At 39.5% G+C, this 20,425-nt stretch overlaps 1 protein-coding gene across 1 annotated transcript; it reads right to left on the bottom strand.

Annotated features, from left to right (window-relative positions):
• Nucleotides 1-522: 522 nt before the first annotated feature.
• On the bottom strand, nucleotides 523-2,816 carry RGL1 (RGA-like 1). Its single transcript, XM_089608686.1, has one exon. It carries the CDS (start codon nucleotides 2,579-2,581, stop codon nucleotides 974-976), a length of 1,608 nt encoding a protein of 535 aa, XP_089464812.1. The 5' UTR covers nucleotides 2,582-2,816; the 3' UTR covers nucleotides 523-973.
• Between the last annotated feature and the right edge of the window lie 17,609 nt (nucleotides 2,817-20,425).

The raw sequence follows: 20,425 nt of genomic DNA, 5'->3' as shown, positions 1-20,425 counted from the left end.
ATGGTATAGACTTATAGAGTAGTATAACATATTCAAAATTTCAAACTGCGGAGTTAAAGGTGTCTTAATGTTATATGATTGATATGCACATAATTCATCATGGTTTTAGAGTATTTAGGTATAATTAAGCTATCAGCCAGCTATTGAAACATAGTTAATTTGGTTTATTAGGCCCTATATGTACTATGTGTAAAGCTTATACCCTTGGCTTAATAATTAAGCACCAATTTGTCTTCAGAGATAAGTTAAGGGGCAAAAAATTAAAATTGCAACCATGTTAGGCATGTTACCTGATCTGGTGGATAAGCTCAACCCTACTGATTGAGAAAAAAGAATGAGCATCAATTATTACGAAAATGGCTAACTATTCCATATGCTTTTTATGTAAGTTTTGTGAATTGTGATTTTTTCCAAAAGCAAATTAATATCCATAAATTGCAAGGCATACATGGGATTGGAATTAGCCAAAACAAACTGAGCTGAACAGAACAGCATTGAAAACTGAACTGCTGAGCCATAAGATAAGAGCATCGCTTCCACATTATTTATTACGACTACAAAGACAATATACAATCAGAATCAGCTTCAACATTATTATAATAAACATAAGAAATAAATACACACTCAGTCCAGTCCGATTGACCACTCATCATCCCCTTTGGAAAATGCAAAAACGCATTTATTGAAAACACAGCTATATTTTACCATAAGAACAAATGAGATCTCAAACTAACTAGGAAGGAACAAACAAAGTAGCGAATTTAAACGAAAACTTAAAAATAAAAATAAAATAGAAAAAAGCCTGAATATTTTTTTTTTCAATTTACACAGTTGATCTGAATCTGATTGGACCAAATTTCAACTGTTTCTCTCTCTCTCTCGCCTCCAGAGAGGATCATCGGATTCAGTGATTCACCAACATCGAAGAAAAGAAACCCAGGAACCGAAAAACCGCCTTTCCGAGTCAGCTCACCTAGCCCAACTCGGCAACTCGCCAGGCTGACGTGGCAATGAGAGGGCGGTTGTGCCAGCCGAGCAAGAGACAGCCGTCGTTCTCGTCGACTCTGTATCCCTCTCCGCCGGCGAAGTGAGCGAGCAAGATGCTCGCCTGCTTGAAGGCGTTGGAGCCGAGGTGAACCGGCTCGAAGCCGGCCGAGCTGAGCCGGTCCCTCCAGCGGTCGAGCCGCTCGTGACGCTCGACCCGGTCCACGCCCTCGCAGGCCACCACGTTGCAGATCTGATTTCCGAGGTAGACCTCAGTCATCAATAGATCCTCGCTCGGCGGAGAGATCTCGAGAGAGTCGAACATGGTGGAATAGTAATGCAGAGCCTCCGTGAACCTGTCGAGGAACACTCCTCCGTTGTGATCCGCTTCCTGCTCCACCACCGTCACGATCTTCGGCCTCATCGCCCGGACGGCCCTCGTCACGCGCTCCAACGCGCCGTCGCGGGATAGGAGCCCGTGGAGCTCCAACACCGCGTTCACGGCCACTGTTTCCTCGGCGCGTAGGTTTAGAAGCTTGGGCTCGACGTCGGAGAGCGACGCCGCCACGAATCCGCGGAACTCGAATTCCACTCCGACGGTCTCGGCGAGCTGCGCGAGCTTCCATCCGACTTGCTGGAGCTCGTCGGAGCCGTCGGGCTGAGGAGGTCCGATTCCGGTGAGACGGAAAACCGGCGGTCCGCCGGGGCGGAGAGCTAGGGCTTGCATCAGCGCCGGCCACTGCATCCCCAGCCGGAGGCCGAAGTCAACGACGTGGACGCGCGTTGACCCGGCGAAGGCCTCTAGGATGGCCTGGTTGGCGGTGAAGTGAGCGAATTTCAGGTACGGACAGGTCTCGTAGAAGTGCATGTGGAGAAGATCCGACGCCTTTTGGTCCGAGAAGATGTCGTTTTGCGGGCGGATCGAGTAGATCCGACGCGCCAAAGCCTCCGCGAAGTGGCTCGCCACTTTCCTCATCGCCCCGGGCTGCGACGCCGCCAGCGCCCCCACGCGCTTCAGCAGCGCGTCCGCCAAACTCATGTCGTTCTTCTGCACCGCCTCCGCGCACGCCATCAGCGTGTGGACCAGCCGGACCCCGGCCTCCTGCGCGTCCAGCACCACCGCCGGCGCCGCCGCAGGCGGTTCCGGCGCCGCCGCCGGCTCCGGCGAGGTCTTGAGCCGCTTCGGCTGGGGAGGAAAGGCGGCGACGCCGGGGATGGCTCGGAGGTCGTAATCGGAGGCGTGGCTGAAGATGTCGTCGGAGCTAGGGTTGACTTCGGAGAGCATGGAGTGGACCCAGGCGGAGACATCGGCGGGGTTGTAGTGAACGGTGTCGTCGCAGAGCTGAGGAGCCGAAGCCGAGTCGCCCAAAGCCATCTCGAGCTGCTCGAGCCTCTGCGCCACGTCAGCCATGCTGGAAGATCGGACCTTGTAGCCGAGCACGGCGAGAAGCTCGTCCATTCCTCCGCCGCCGCCGGATTCTTGCTCCTCCTCGCCGGCCCAGCAACCCATGGCCTTGGGCTTCGAGGAAGAGCATTCGCTGGTGTTGGTTTTGGTCATCAAGTCTTGGTGTTCCCTCTTCATTTTTCTTCGATTCATTATTTGATCCCTCGAACCCAATACCAAATGGGTTTCTCAGTGCGTGAGAATATTTTAGGGGAAATGAATGGGAAAAGGTGGTGTGGATGTGAGAATTGAAGATGGGTTAAAGAGAGAGAGAGAGAGAGAGAGAGAGAGATATGGGAAGAGGAACAGGAGGGACTGAAGATGGAAGAGATAAGGAACAATTGGGGCCATAATAATGGGATTCCTTTTCCCAATGTTTTCTTTTTCATCAGGAAAATAAATTAAATAAAATAAATTAGAATTGTTTATATGGGGATTCTGCGTTCTGTTTTGCTTTTCTTTTTTTTTAATTTAGATCTATTATTTTTGGGAGTTTGTGTGCGTTATAATATACTTTTAAAGATAATAGAATAATATATAAAAAAGGCCCGGCAGGAACTTAAAAGCATCTAAAGAGCCGTGACAGTACCGCAATGCTATATTTTTTTATTTGTTATTTTTATAAAAATTGGGGAAATAATTGAGCGTAAAATGAAAATGAATAAATAAAGAGAAAAGCAGAGGACTTGGTGGGGATGAATGGTAGTGTGTGGTGTGTAGTACAGCTCGTGTGATGTTTATTAAAAAAAACTCCATTAAAAATTAATCATACGCTTTCAAAAAATCAGGGGGTTCGTACGTAACCCCTCTCTCTTTCCACTGAGTTTGTGTTTGTGGGGTACACTTTCCAAACCCAGATTTGTGACTATTCATTATTTCCCACATGGCGCGTCCGTACACGCTCTCTTTTCACTTTTTTTTAACACCCGTATTTCTTTCTTTTTACACTTTATTATTTACAGTCATATTTCCGAGACAACGATCACTCGAATTAAACTTAGCTTCTACGGTCTTTCTTAAAAAAAAAAAAAAAAAAAAAATCTAAGACTTGAATTTTAAATTTTCGTTATCGTGGTCTTTTTTGAAATATGGAAATTTCGACGATTTAAAAAATGTACTTTTCTTTAATAATACAAACTTGTTAGATTGTGCAGGATTATATGAGTAAATATATGTTCATATATATATTGAATAGGAATGAGCAGTGACGGAGCCGGTATAGGCTCAGCGGGGGCTTAAGCCCCCCCTAAAAATTTTTTTTTTTGCACTTTTTGTTCATTTTAAAAAAAAAATTACATTTTTTTCCCTTGAAAATTTATACTTTTGACCCAATTTTTATAAATTTTTTACAATCAAGCCCCCTCTGAAATTTTTTTTTCAAATTAGTCCCCCCTGATGGGCTTTTCTGTTGGAATTAAACATGTGTATGGCTGATTTGTGGCAACATTTTGAGTGGGCTCCACTCATCGGAATTTAATAATTCCAAGTGATACGGATTCCTCGTAACGAGGGCTATAAAATTGAATATTTGTTTGCCAAAATCAGACCTACGGTGAATGAGAAAGTGACGAGCTGGACTGGACGAAGTGACGAGGTCGACTGAACGAAGTGACGAAGTCATTCCAGCTCGACTGGACGAGCTCGATCGGACGAAGTGACGAAGTGTACGTTTGAGAATTAAAGCCAACGGTTTGTATGCTTCAATTCAATGGTTTCCAGCTCGACTGGACGAGCTTGACCGGACGAAGTGACGAAGTGTACGTTTGAGAATTAAAGCCAACGGTTTGTATGCTTCAATTCAATGGTTTTTGAGCTTTAAGTGCACATTATGGCTGTGTAATAATGTCATTAAAGCTGAAAACATTGGACTGTTCTCATGGTTTTGAATTCAAAACGGTGTGTTAAATGGCTGGGTGTTATAGCCTGCGTTAATGCCTTTGTGGCTGGACGTTTTTGAAGTTCAAATCATAGCCTTGGCCTATATAAAGAGGCTTCAGCCCTCATTCAGAAAGAAGGAGAAAATCCATCTTATTCCCCACTGTTCCCAAGTATCTCTCATTCCCAGAAATTTTTCTTTTGTTTTGTCGTGGTGATAGTTTTCGCACAGGTTCCAGTTCGTCGCGAGTCAAGTATTTTGGTGCTAAGATTGCCTCTGAAGTCGTTGTATCCTGGGAGGCTATCGCTCGTTTAGTCCAGCATCCGTGGGAGAGTGATAAAAAGCTTCAAGGAAACCGCCCAACGGGCCTCGACTAGTTTTCCGTTTTGGTTTTTCCGGTTTATATGTAATTGGTTTTATGTGTTTTTCTTTCCATGCAATTTGTCTTATTTTACATCAATATTAATACAATATTGCTAACATTTTCTGGCTCCGTCACTGGGAATGAGTGATGGTTAAACAAAGTTTAAGCTAAATTGATATTTTATTATAGCATGAGCCTCCCATCTCTAGATCAAATCAGGTAAATATAGTATTTGTTAAACAAAGTGTAAAAGTGATGTTTGAAATCAGTTGTGGATTTTAAAAATAAAAACAGGGCAAGAGGAAATTTACATTTTATAGCTTATGGAATAGAACTATAAACTGAGTGGACTTGCCACTAAGATTGGTTTTTGCTCCCAATATAGAAACTATGGGTTTCCCCTCGTGAGACTATCTTACTAAAAGTAGAAATATACTTTTGCAAGGAGGGTTTAAAAAAGAAGAGAAGAAACTTGAAAGTCTTATACAGCTCACATACATTGCTTTTCTATTTCCTAGTTTTACTTTTAGCAAATACGAAAATAAAATAAATTAAAAAGGCATTTAGTAGTTAGTTGTGAGTTGTGAGTTGTGACGTATGATGTCATTAGATCTCTACAAAATATGCTTAAATGCATGCTATTATTAGGAGGTTATTTGATGAAAAGGAAGTTTTTATTCTTTATTTTATTTTATTTTATTTTTTGTTGCGTAGGAAGCTGCAGAATACGATTTAAGCTAATGTATATATTAATTATTAACTATATAGTTTTAGTTTTGAGCTAGTAAATCAAATTTAATTATCCAACAGTGAATCGCTCAATCCTAAATAACTAATGTAATTGCTCAACCTCGTGGAATTAATTATATATTTTTTGAAACAGTGGAATTAATTTTGTATTTAGAATGCCAAAATGTATAATTATATTTTTAATTGAGTTTCTTATGAACTCAAGGTGATGCTTGCACTCAAAAATAAATTCCAAGTTTCCAAACTTTGACCCGCTTTACTTGGGAATTGGGTGTGAAATCAAGGTCTGTAACTAAAATCTACTCATTTCTACTTTTGGGTATTGCCGCGTGAGACGCACTTGCCATGAATCGCGTAAAAGGGGCATTGTATCATATGCAGAGCCCACAGTTAGTTCAGGCAAAAGAAACCACATGAGTGAGTTCAGCAAAAATAGAAAACCAACGTGAACGGTCAACTTTTACAATCACGCGCCAGAGAGAAACGTAAATCTCACATCCAGACGTAAACAGCCTTAGTGTCCTTCTGGGACGTGTGGGTCTTTTCAGAAGCGCGTTTCCTGCACGTCTAAACTGCGTGGTAAATATGGAAAGTTAGGCTCTTTTTTTTTTCTTTTTTTTTTTTTGCGTTTTTCATTTTATCCAGATTTTAATTCGTTAAAAAAACCCATGCTCAAATTTTAAGATCAAATTACAAAAAATTTATAAATGGTTTTTGCAGAGACTTGATCAAGCAATGACGAAACCTCACAAGAAGCTAAATGCTTGGAGGGTAAATCTCAATTTGCTTTAAGTGATTAATTCTTAGCTAATCGTAATTTAACTTTTAAAATAAAGTGTTGCAAAAAAAAAAAGGCATAAAGAGAAAAAAAAAAAGAAAAAAGACAGAGATAAAAAAAAAAGTTTAAATGTTGACCAAATGTTATAATGAACAATTATTATAATTTTTTTTTTTTTGGTCAATACGATCATATCATTTATTTACTTTAAAAATTAGACCCTATCCATTTTATCTAAACTTATCTCGATTTCTATTCATTTTTCCACACTCTAAGCTCCGCGGTATATGCTACCAAAACCACAAAGAGCACTAATTGCCCAATGAAACCCAAATAACTCCATAATACATGACCGGAAATCAAGTTACCGAAAATTACTAGATTGAAAGCTTTAATCTTGAGAGCCACACGCAATAAGCAAAACATGAGATTTTTTTTTCTTCATAATTTCATTACAGCTTAAGCTTAACACGGCCAATAAAAAAAAGATCGTATAGCGGAATAGATCATGAGGCATGCAGACACTGACAACGTTGGTGGAAATCTCATTTGCTAAACCTATCAGTTTCCTAGTTACACATTCCCCACGGCTAAATTAACGTTATATAGATAAATTTATTGCAAGAATTTTGAATACAAAGAAAATTAGAAGATAACTTCCATGCGCGGCACTCCTCCATCTTCCGCAAACAACCTTGGAGGGTTGCGATTTCCTTCGATAGTAACCAATTGATTGTGACATTTGTCGATGTTGGACTTCGTCCTCCATTTAACGCTTAATGAGTGCGCCCCAATACAAATTTGTTGGGCTCAAGTCCACGTGTTGTATTTTGAACAGGTTATAGCGAAGCAACAGTTCAACGGATGGGACAGCAAGGTGAGGATATCTAGCTCGTTCATCGCAAGGGGTAACCATCTCCCTGAGAATCAGGCACCAAACAAATGACCAGTTTGTAACCGTCTCACGCATGAACAGGTCTCTGTCGACAGATGTCTCAAGATGCGATAGCGGACTCTTAACCGACGCATGACGTATCCCGAAGTACTCGGAGCTCGATAAACGCCATCATGACTATAAATGTACAACAGCTACGTCTTTTTAGGACACGTGACTTTCTAGCAATATTTTGATCACTTACAATCCAATCTCTTGTACTGATTTGTTTTTAATACAAAAATCCCGAGCTGTTCTTACATTTTTTCCCATTCGCCTAAGTTGTTTTGCATGTTCAATTTTTAGTTTTCTACAAAGCTGAATTTATACTTGTTACGAGAAATTGAGTCTCAACAACAAATTTAAAACGACCAGTTTTAGCCACAAATTGTCGAGACTATTTTTTGTGTGAATTCTCACATCAACAACCTTCATGCATAATACAAAGCAAACAAAATATCAAATTTCGAATACATCATATATAGAAGCGAATTAGACACAAATAGCAACTTTGAATTTGAACTTTTGTACACAAATATTAGATTATTAGTAATTTTGAATTGAACTATTTATGAGATATTTAGGAGAATCAAATTTTATTTTAGCATGAACTAAAACTAAAATATGGATCGTTAGTAAATAGTTGGATTACATAAGAAGCAAAGACTTTTATTAACATTGCCTGGTTTGCTGGCGGCAAAAAACAAAATATGGTAGATTGATGTGAACAAAACTTCGACTAGCACGGAAAAACTTGCAGATGACAGACTTGCGAATTGAGAAACGAGCAAGAACACAAACCAGACACAAACACACAAGGATTTACCGAGGTTCGATCAAATTGATCTACTCCTGCCTTCTCCACTATATCAGAATCGATTACACAAACAACAAAGCGTTTCTTGTTCTCTGAATCACTCCAATTGATCGATTTGAGAACTCGATCAATTCCTCTCCGATTCACTCGCGTTTCCCAACCCTAAACTATGTGTTTCCCAAGAATCCCCAAAACTATTTTTTTGAAATGTAACCGTTACGTAGCTTATAGAACCTGCCTTTTATAAACTCAAGACATAATAATTCTATTTACAAAAATGTCACGGTAACGTTTAAGACAAAAACATACAAAACTTGTACAACACGCAAGAGTCTGAAAAAAAATTCTTCACAATATCCACCTTGATTTCATGACTCTTCTCTGACTAGTGGAGGTCTTCACATCATTCCAACTTCACTAAGTTGATCAGCTCCAAGCAATGATCAAACTTGTCACTTGGAACTGTCTTGGTTAACATGTCTGCAGGATTTTCTTCGGTGGCAATCTTCAACACTTTCACTGAGCCTTCACTTATCACATCACGCACAAAATACATTCGAACATTGATGGGCTTTGACCTCTCATGAAACACTTGATGCTTTGACAAGTGTATTGCTCCTTGGTTGTCACAAAAGACTGTCAGACTTTCCTGTTTTTGACCAAGTTCTGTAATCACACCTTTGAGCCACAAAGCTTCTTTTATCACACCTTTGAGCCACAAAGCTTCTTTTACAGCTTCTGTAATGGCTATGAACTCTGCTTCTGCAGTAGACAATGCCACTACTGGTTGTAGACAAGCTTTCCAACTCACAGCTGTACCAAAAACTGTGAAAATATACCCAGTATGTGATTTCCTTGTATCCACACTTCCAGCATAATCCGAGTCCACATATCCACTCACTACATTGCTGTCTGAGCTAGCTCCACCATAACTCAAACCCTTATTCAGAGAGCCCTTGATATACCTGAGTACCCACTTCACTGCATGCCAATGTTCTTTACCAGGTTTTGCCATAAACCTGATAATCAAACTCACCGAGTGAGCTAGATCTGGTCTAGTGCAAACCATGGCGTACATTAGACAACCAACTGCAGAAGAGGAGGGCACAGCCTTCATGAACTCTTCATCTTCAGTAGTCTGAGGCTGTTGGTCAGTACTCAACCTAAAGTGACTTGCAAGATGTAATGTATAAATGTTGCGATTTTTACGCGCGCAAGTGCACGTGTCGCTCAAGTATATAGTAATTTAAGTACGAGTTTCGATCCCACGAGGAACAAGCTTAATTAATCAAACAAATTAACTAGCACGAATTGAACTAAAAAGAAAGATGGAAAGATGTCACAAATTATTGACAAGTTTTAAAACAATTAAATAACAAAATAATCAAATCAGAGTTGTAAGCAGAAAGAGATGCTAAGGACCAATGCTTCACGGGTTTATTCAACGGTTTGGATACACGAATTTGACGCACAATCAATAAACAACTCACTACTCTTTGCTAACCATACTCACGATTGGCTTTGGGCTTTTCCTGCGCAGCTTAGGTGGAAGGCCAGAATAGTATTGCTAAATCTCTCTCGAGCATCTAACAACCTATGTCAAAATTAGGAAAATCTTCTCTCGATCTCAATCCCTAACAAAAACATGCATTCATATCAAGAGCATTCACACGATTCTATGGCAACCTAACTATCTCTAGCCTAGGCATGCAACATAGTAATTCAAACCAAAACGCTAACAACCTAATCTTTCTCAAGCATCAAGTTGAAGTATAAAATCATGAACAAGGTAGCTAAGCTTGATCAAGCATTAAAAAACGGGTTTGAATTAAGCAAAGCAGTAGAGAATGAAAATTGAACTTCAATATATTAAATCATATCCATAACCGAATCCTAAACCCGCTACGCCATAGTCCTTAATGGAATTAGTTCATGGCGTAGCGAGAAAACAAAAATAAAATAAAAGAAGAAGAAGAAGAAGAAGAAGAAGAAACCATAATTAAATACTCGATTGTAAATTAAAATACGGGAGTTCAAGAGTAAAGGAGAAGAATAAAACTGTAATTGGTGCGAATTGATGAAGAACGGCTCTCTTCTTTCTCTCTATCTCTCCCAAACACTAAGTAAAACAATGAAAAAGTGCCAAAAGTCCTAAACAAGAGGTTGAGAAGTGTATTTATAGGCTTATGTCGAAATTAGGGTGTTTCCTCTAATTTTCGGAGTAGACTGGGTAACAAAACTTGATCCGACGGCCCATATTGCTCCAGAAAACGCGTTTCCTCTTTTGGATTCGCGCACCTCGCGGCGCGCGGTACAGGGGTCGCGGCGCGAGGTAGTTCTTCTCGGGAGGTCGCGTTCCGCGCTTGACGCTCGGGGATCTTTGACGCTAAAGTTCTTCAACCTCGCGGCGCGCGGTATGGGGGTCGCGGCGCGAGGTCAACATTTCCACACCCTCGCGGAACGCACCTACTGCTCGGAGATGGCTCGGGATGCTTTCCAACTCGCGGTGCGCGCTAGGAGGGTCGCGGCGCGAGGTCTGGATGTCTTCTTGACTCCGTCTTCATTCTTGACTCATTTTAGATCCCGATTGCTTTGATTCATACAAATTTGCCCAGAGTATCATAGAAATCCCATTTTTGACCTGAAAACCTTCAAATCACACGAACAACCTCAAAACTACTCAAGAACAAGCTCGGATTTAGTTGGGATGATAGGAGTTTTCTACATACAACACGCACCTATCAATAAACTTTTGTAAACGCTCGACTTGTGAATTTGAATAAATGGACGAATTTCAATTCAAATTCTTGTTGCATATGAGACATCCTTAAATTTTAAATATCTTGGAAAATGATAATATTTAAGGTCGATAAATTTCGGAATGAGAATATTCGAGTGAACTCGATATTATTTCCGAATAAAACTATTCGGAATAGACTCGGAGATTTAAAAATCTCAGGAGTAAAAATAAATTCCGAGATCCCTTAAATATATTCAAGATAACCTTTCTCGATTATTTTTCAAGATTATTTTTAATTAATTAAGGACAGGATTGTGAGATTTTATTTTAAAAGGACTTATGTGCAACATTTTGAAGGACGAGATTGAAAGAAAAAGAGAAAAATGGGTCGTTTTAAGATAGTCGTGTCAATTTCTTTGTGGACCACTTGGACACGCGTGGCGTAACGTGAGAATGCCACGTAACCTCCTAATCCACTCTCCCTCTCTGTTTCTCGGCCACCTCATTATTTCCATTTATCTTTCTTTTCTCTCTTTTCTTTCTTCTTCTTCTTTCTCTCTTCTTCTTCTCCTGACTCGCGCGCGCAAGACCTGCAGACACAAAGGAAAAAAAAATTCGGCCCTTGTCTCCATTGATACCGAGCTTCATCATCACCATAATCACTCCCATCTCTTCTTCTCTTTTTCTCTTATTCGCGCGTCATCAAGCCACGGAGCCACATCGCCGCGCGTTCACGTCGAGGAAGCACTCCGCCGCGAGCTCGCCGTGAACACCACCCGAGAAAGAGGCACCGAGAAAGAGAGATAACACGCCGAGGAGTCCAAATTAACGAGAATCTTGGTAAGGAAATCAAACCCGGAATGGCTTTTATGATTTTAGGGTTTGTAGCTTGAATTTGGGGCTTCTGAATTCTTGCGATTTAATTGATGCTTCTGAGACGTTTATGAGATTGTTTAGTGATTTGGATCAAAATGGCTGGTTGAAATTTTGTTTGAATTTTTGGACGAATTTTTGGTTAATTAGTTGTTCTGGCCGTGTGAGTCTTTAAGGTTTGTTTTGAATTGTGTTGGTTGATGATAGTTGAGGATGTGATGATAAATTGAGAACTTGGATGTTTTGGTTGTGTATTGCTTGACCGTGGGCTTGGTTTCTGATATCAATGGTGCCCACAAGAAGAGTTGTAGTCTTTATTTTGTACATTTAATGTAATAAAGTCTCACGAAGACTCTTGCTTGTAATTGCTTATTCATTAATAAAAAGTTGAAACGTTCATTCATTCTTCCTTGTCTGTTTGAAGCTTTATGATAAAACATTAGTCTTTAGTCCATAAACAAATTTAACAACTTACGAAGAGACAAATGTAGATTTGCATGAACAAACTCTTCGTAGTTTGCTTAAAACGATATATTCGCAATCTAAGGGTCAAATGACTAGTGACCTCAGTACGATTGTTAGGAGAATCTATGATGTCTGGTTATGGGGCATTGAGAGTTGGAGACTCTATAGTTCTTATAGGTATCTTCCGAAGGTACTGAATTGACCAGTGCACTTCTAGAGACAAAATAAGAACAAACCATTTAACCTCTTATGTCTCGAAGTCACTACGTATGAATTGCATCGTGCTTACCTTAATCCTGAAATGAGACATGCCATTTCACAGCTTACGTATTCTCATTTGAGAAAGTCAGAGTTCGGACTCACTATGTGATTCCGAACAGAACCTATTGGTGAAGTACTAAGTTGTGAAGATGTCATGAGTAACTTTGTGAAGTTCTCATAAATATGGAATTCATGTACAAGATTGTTGAAATGCAATGTATATCACATCATGCTTTGTTCCTTGGAGTGTGAATAAATAAACTGGCCAGTGTCCAAATTGAGTCTTGACTCTTTTGGATGAAACAATGTGACTTGTTAGCTCCTCGTCAATACATTGTTTCTGACTTATTCACAAGTGACAAAGGAGTTGAGGAAATAACAGCTAGAAGGGTAAAATGGTAATTTCGTAAATCCCGACTAGTTGATGATATTCATGAAGGGTAAACATAGATAATATTCAGTGAATCCGCTCATCATAATTTGGTTGAATTCTTGAGTAGAAAATAAATTCATTTGAACCGAGAGATTTTCAGTGTCAACTCTTTAGTGGAGTCAGTTGACATTAAGCTAAACTTGGAAAAGGTTTGTGAACTTTTGAGTCCAAGTATTTAGCTCAAGCTTTGTTCATTTGAATCCATGAGGTCACTGTCACAAATCACATCGAGTAGGAATAGTTAAACTATAAGCTAAGTCAAAACAAAAACGAGACAAGTTTTACGAAAATTGTCAAAATGGTATTTTTGTCTTTTGAGACATAGGATGAAATGAATGTCAATAAATTTTTTGTGATGGTCATTTGATGACATGCATCACTCAGCCAAAATTAGATTTATTGGGCCTTGTGGATTAATTTCATTTCATAAGAATTTTATTGAAAATTCTTAATGGGCCTTTTTCATGTTGTCATGAACAAATGAAGGAGATTCTAGAAGCCCATTCTAGAGAGCATATGGGCGCCTACTACCCAAGAGAAAAGAGAGAATATTTTGTGCATAAATGTATCAAGATACTTGCCAAAAGAAAAAAAGGAAACAAATTTCTCATGCATGCATAAGGGAATTCGGCCAAGTGAGTCAAAGGCAAGGCAATGAACAAAAAATGAAACAAATCAAAGCCTTCTAGAAGGCTGCCTTGGCCGTGTGACATAAGTGGGAAGGAGGCAATATTTGCTCATGAATATGTGATATTCTATAGAAGAGGAAACTACCTTGTTGAAGGTGAGACCTCTCGTATAAATAGGAGTCTCATTCTTCACATTTCATTCATCCAAGTTTTAGAGATTTGAGAGACTCTCTCTAGAACATTGGCCGACTCCTCTCTCTCTCTCTAGTCAATTTCGTTTTTGGTTTTGGAACCTAGGTCCTCATTTGACCTAGTGTTTTAGTTCTTCGACTTTAAGACTTGTTCTTAAGTCGTAGTGTTTAAAAGTGCCCCACACTAATTTCTTTTTCTCTCGAGTGATTTAGTGATAGAAACTTTCGTGGTTGCTCGAGTTGCCGAGGAAGGAAGAGAGACGTGCTGCGAGGGGAGACGAACGTTGCAACCTTTTCCAAAAGCTTCTCAACGTTCAAGCTTATAAAAAGGTTAGTAATCTTTAATGCTCATATTAGTTTTTATTTACATGTGCTTGCTCTTTGTCTAGGTTAGTAAAAACGTTTTACTTATCAAAAGAAAATTTTTAAAATTCCGCCGCTTACCGAAGCGTTAAACTTTTTCTTAAACCCTAGATCAATTCCAACAGTTTCTGGCTGTGTAATTTGTTGGCTGGGTGATTCATTTTGATGTTTGGCCGTGAGCTATAGTTTTGGATGATTTGATTTAGTTATGTGTGATGATATTCTGGGCCTCGGTTCGATGTTTTTGTGATCGTTTTCGTGTTAGGACATTTCCGGTTAGCTGGATTCGTGTTGAGTCGATTGAATTGGTTATGAGTTCGGGTTTTGAATCGTGATATCGGGATTTGGATTTTGAAACTGATAAGAGTTTGGAATTTAAGATGTTAACTCGTTATCGGATTCATTTCCGGTTAGCTGGATTCGTGTTGAGTCGATTGAATTGGTTATGGGTTCGGGTTTTGAATAATGATATCGGGATTTGGATTTTGAAACTGATAAGAGTTTGGAATTTAAGATGTTAACTCGTTTCTGGCTGTGTAATTTGTTGGCTGGGTGATTCATTTTGATGTTTGGCCGTGAGCTATAGTTTTGGCTGATTTGATTTAGTTATGTGTGATGATATTCTGAGCCTCGGTTCGATGTATTTGTGATCGTTTTCGTGTTAGGACATTTCCGGTTAGCTGGATTCGTGTTGAGTCGATTGAATTGGTTATGGGTTCGGGTTTTGAATCGTGATATCGGGATTTGGATTTTGAAACTGATAAGAGTTTGGAATTTAAGATGTTAACTCGTTATCGGATTCCGGGTTTGAATTACAGATCTTGATGGACGGACAGGAACCAGACGAGTCAAGAGCGACACGGCCGGTTTTTGAAGATATCAAGATAAAAGAGTTATCGAAATAGAGCTCGATTAACTCGTGAGTTTTAAATCGCTTATAGCGTTTAAATACTCTTAGTTTGTTTTATGATATGTATTTTCAGTATTTAAATAAATAATTTATGATTAATTTTAATAATGTTTATGAATTTAATTTATTATTCGTTTGGAATTCTCGGTTATTTTAATTTCGGATTAACTAATTTAGTTAAGACTCATGATTACTTGTTGAATTTTATTTCGTATCATTCTCGATACGATAGTACGTGAGTCTTGAATAATTATAACTTCCGGAAAACCGGGGAATAATAAATTAAATTCTCGAATTCTGAACCGACTCTAATCTCGACAACGAACCCTATCATCTTTAAGTAAACTCGAATCCAATAACTAATGTATGTTCAACTCCGGATGCTAGTTCTTCCGACGTTTCGACAAGTGCTAACTGTCTCGAAGAACGTGAGAAGAATGACATCTTCGGGGATCGTCGAGCTTTCTGTCGAACAATTCCGGGTAAGTGAGGAGGCATAAGTCAACTACTTACCAAGGGGATAACCCTGTTTGTTTGTGCATTTGCTTGCTAGTAAACAAGAGTCGGTGAAAGCCCTAAAATGACTAAACTCGAAAGTTAAGGCTTCGGCCACTCTTGCTTGAAAACTTAGTTCGGGTACGCCCGTTAGGTTCAAACGCTAACTTGAACCAGCCACGTTTGCTTTGTGTATAGTTAGACTTCTCTTCTAACTCTAGGAAGTAGGTTAGAATCGAGATGACAGAAGAGCGATAGACTCTCAATTTCGATCAAGAGTAGAGAGTTCGGAAGTCACATTTCGAGCTTTCAACTTAAAACACTTAACGAGCTTTAAAGGGAAACAATAATTTCTTTCGAGGTTTATCCCGTTACGCTTTTCCGTATATAAGTTTAACATGTACGCTGCTAGCTGCAGTGTACCCAAACTTTAAAACTCTGGTGGTACTCACAAGTCCACGACTTGTGCTTAGCGGGCCATGCCGGTCCGTGCGCAGAGTACTCGAAGCAATGGGTGAAGGTCGCGCATCGCGAGCTCATTACTAGCTGGAAGACTCACCGGAAGCTGCCTTGAGCACGGCTTAGTGGGTGAAGGTCGCGGTTCGCGAGCTCACTATGCCAGATACCAGTGGCGCTGACGTCATGATGAAGAAAGTACCACTAGTGGATCTCAGACAGGTGTTAAAACTTAGATCAGCTGACGACTGTGCTCGAAGTCTGAAACTGATCTCTAGTCGGACCGGAGGTTATAGCAGTGAAGAGTGTATAACCTTGCGGGACGGTTAGTATTCTAGGATGCGCCCTCATTAGTCACTTATAAGTGATAGCTGCATCCTGTATTCTTGTTTGCTTGTTCGCACGTCATATGTTCTGCATTAGCTTGCTTTTCTTTCATAGGCTAGACTTCCGCTTATTGAGTAATTCGACTCATAGTTTTATGTCCCTTGGTAATGTAGATAAGAGAAAAGCTGGTAAGCGGGAAACGAGATTGAAGATCGAGACCGAGCGTGTATTGCATTGACCTCTGGGCTATGGGGTTTCTTAATCGGGGGTTAGTATCTTATGATAAAACGTTTCGGAACATCTAATTGCTCAAGCTCTAAGTCTAGCTGGGCTACAAGAGCAAGAATTATTCCGATGGACCTATGTTTAACCATATGTGAATAAATCTCGTTAAAGTCAATACCTTCCTGCTGTGTGAATCCTTTAGCTACGAGCCTTGCTTTGTATCTTGGTTTTTCCACACCATGTATTCCTTATTTTCTCTTGAAAACCCACTTTGACCCAACTAGCTTCTTGTTACTTTGCCTGTCTACAAGGATCCAGGTTTGATTATTGTCTAGAGACTTAATCTCATCTGTCATAGCTTTACACCATAGATCTTTATCTCTTGATCTAAGAGCTTCAGCGTAGGTTCTTGGCTTAGTTTCTTCAACTTCTTCTGCTACACTGAAAGCAAAAGCCACTAGGTCTTCAAAGCCATATCTAACAGGTGCTCTGTGAACCCTTCTGTTTCTGTCTCTTACAAGCCTGTACTCTTGTTCTTCTTCTTCAGGTGCTGGCTCAGCATTAGCCTGTGGATCTTCTCTTACTGTAGAGTCATCAGTACCAAGCTCCACCTCTACTTTGTGATCCTTGCTTGATGTTTTTCCTGGCCCATATGTTACTGAATTTTCCTGCTGATTCTTGTATGGAAATTCAGATTCATTAAAAGTCACATCCCTGCTCACGATAAACTTCTTATGACTAGCTTCCAAACACCACAACTTGTACCATTTTACCCCTTCTGGATATCCTATGAACACACACTTCAAAGCTCTTGGTTCTAACTTCTCTTGCTTAACATGCACATAAGCTGCACAGCCAAAAACCTTTAGTTTTGAATAATCAACAAAGTGATCAGTCCATACCTGCATTGGTGTTTTGAGATCCAAAGCTGAAGAAGGACATCTGTTGATTAAGTAGCAAGATGTCTGAACTGCTTCTGCCCAGAAGGTCTTTGGAAGACCTGACTGAATCAACATGCACCGAACTCTTTCCAAAATTGTCATGTTGAACCTCTCAGCCAGTCCATTCTGTTGAGGAGTGCTTGGTACTGTATAATGCTTTGATATTCCAGATTCCTTGCACAGCTTTAAGAAATCCTTATCAAGATATTCTAGACCATTATCGGTTCTAAGCCTTTTGATCTTTCTTCCAGTTTGATTTTCAACCCAAATCTTCCAGTCTGTGAAGGCTTTCAGTGCTTCATTCTTGTGGGTTAAGAAGAAAACCCACACTCTCCTTGAGTAGTCATCAATTAAGGTCATGAAGTATTTTCTACCCCCATGGGACTGAGTTTTAGTAGGACCCCATAAATCTGAGTGTATGTAATCCAAGATTCCTTGGGTTTTGTGAACCGATCGAGTGAACTTGACTCCAGTTGACTTTCCAAGCACACAGTTTTCACAAAAACCAATCTTTCCAACATTGTCTTTTCCAAAACAGCCCTGTTTTTGTAACTCAGACAGACCTACTTCACTCACATGACCTAATCTCAGATGCCACAACACAGACTTATCCTTTTGAGCCTCAGTAACACATGCAGAGTTGACCACAATACTTCCAATAAGAGTATATATGCCACTAGACATCAAACCTTTCATGACTACTAGGGAACTTTTGGACACTCTAATGATACATCTTTCAGCCTTAAAAGTGTACCCTAGTTTGTCTAACATTCCAAGAGAAACTAGATTCCTTTTAAGCTCAGGCACATACCTTATTTCAGTCATGAGCCTTTCCACACCGTCAAACATCTTGATTCTAATGCTGCCTTCCGTTTAACTCTGCATGCCTTGTTGTTTCCGAGAAAAAACTTTCCCTCTGTGTTCTTTGAAGTCCTCAAACCAGGATTTGTTGGGTGTCATATGAAACGAGCAACCACTGTCGAATACCCAGTCTGCATTCGCATCTCTTTCAGATACAGCCAACACCTCTACACTTTCATAGCATTCATCTAAGCTTTCATAACCCGTATCTACAACTGATGCTTGAGCAGGTTTCTTGTCTTTATTGCTTACTTTCTTCTCAGGACAATCCATCTTGAAATGACCTTGCTTATGGCAGTTGAAACACTTGAAGACTTTTGGTTCTTTGTTGCTATCGCTGTCTTTGCTTAGAGTTCTTGATTTGTTCTTTGACTTGCCTTTGCCTTTGTGCTGATCTTTCTTCTCTGATCTGCCACGTGCTAAGAGTCCCTCAGCTATCTCTGATGCTTGACTCTCAATTGCCTTTGACTTCAAGGTTGCAAGAACTTTTTCAAGACTTAAGCTTTCCATAGCGTACTTCATTGTTTCGACGAAATTCTGATAGGATTTGGGTAGAGCGTTAAGGATCATGACGGCTTGATCCTCGTCCTCCACCTTGACTCCTATATTCTCCAGATCAATGACTATCTTAGCAAAGTCATCGAGGTAGTCATCGAATGGCTTATCTTCGTTCATCGTGAAACCAAAGAGCCTTCCTTTCAAGAAAATTTTGTTGGTGAGAGTCTTGGTCATGTAGAGACTCTCTAGCTTGAGCCAAATCCCCGCGGCGGTCTTTTTCTTAGCGACTTCCCTTAGCACTTTGTCTCCCAGATGCAAGACGATCGTACTATACGCCAATTCTTGTAGGTCAGCTTTCTCGTCGACGGTCATTGTTGCTGGGAGATCGGAATCCTTAGACAGGGCTTTTACCACTTTCATCTGCACCAAGATCGCCCTCATTCTCTGTCTCCACAATGCAAAATCGCCATTTCCGTCAAAGCGTTCGATCTCTACTTTCGCGAAACCCATCTCTGCAACTAAATGGCTCTGATACCAATTGTGAACAAAACTTCGACTAGCGCGGAAAAACTTGCAGATGACGGACTTGCGAATTGAGAAACGAGCAAGAACACAAACCAGACACAAACACACAAGGATTTACCCAGGTTCGATCAAAATGATCTACTTCTGCCTTCTCCACTATATCAGAATCGATTACACAAACAACAAAGCATTTCTTGTTCTCTGAATCACTCCAATTGATCGATTTGAGAACTCGATCAATTCCTCTCCGATTCACTCGTGTTTCCCAACCCTAAGCTATGTGTTTCCCAAGAATCCCCAAAACTGTTTCTTCGAAATGTAACCGTTACGTAGCTTATAGAACCTGCCTTTTATAAATTCAAGACATAATAATTCTATTTACAAAAATGCCACGGTAACGTTTAAGACAAAAACAGACAAAACTTGTACAACACGCAAGAGTCTGCAAACAATTCTTCACAATTGAGATTTCCATTTTATCCATCTTCAATATTAGTTTTTAGTTTGAAACATGCGTTTTTTTCCTTCAATTTTTATTACATGTAGTGTTTCAGTTATCATATGCTGGTGTTTATTCAAGTAACCTGAAATACACATAAAAAAAAACGTTTAAAGACAAGCAGTTAATGATATACCGAATATGTGGCATATTAAAATTCACTGATTTTTTTTTTCCATATTATTAACAAGCAGTTAATTATGAGTTGTTGATATTAATTTTGAAAACATATTTGTGCACTAATTATAATATACCACACGTTTTTTTATAGATAATTTTATATTTTCAAGACAATTCATAATTTGACGGAATTATCATTGATTATCGTTATATTACCATTTATCAATATTAAAAGAGTTAACAACATTATATTACTATTTATAAAATAATACCATATTTAAAATACATTTTGAGTGTATATAGATGATGTCTATTATCATTATATCACAATTTATCGTCACGTATATTTTTAGAGTTTTTTTTTAACAGTTTTCTCACGTTAATTTTGTTACTATCATTTTATTACTATTCATTAACTGTGATTTTTTTTGTAAGTATGATTTCTTTTCTGCAATTTTTTGAGTTGACGTTTGGTTTTCATTTTTCAAATGGTGTAATCGGTTGCGCGTGCATATTTAAGTTTTGCCTTATAAATCGCATCTATTTTTTCATTTTTTTTTCCGTATGTTTGGGTGGGAATATGTTGAAAGGTAATAGAGTATTTAAACGATGGGTAATAAATTGAAGGATCAAGCGGCTATATAGTCAAATAGAACTTAAACTTTT

Source organism: Urtica dioica, chromosome 1 (assembly GCF_054948205.1).
Source record: "Urtica dioica subsp. dioica isolate 48M chromosome 1, U.dioica_male_clone48M_v1_H2, whole genome shotgun sequence".
Lineage (NCBI taxonomy): Eukaryota > Viridiplantae > Streptophyta > Magnoliopsida > Rosales > Urticaceae > Urtica > Urtica dioica.
Note: the sequence above shows the minus strand (reverse complement) of the source record. Positions and strands in the feature narration are given on the sequence as shown.

Bases quoted from the DNA above. Each gene is read 5' to 3' on its own strand.
- RGL1 (XM_089608686.1), bottom strand. From the start codon at position 2,581: ATGAATCGAAGAAAAATGAAGAGGGAACACCAAGACTTGATGACCAAA.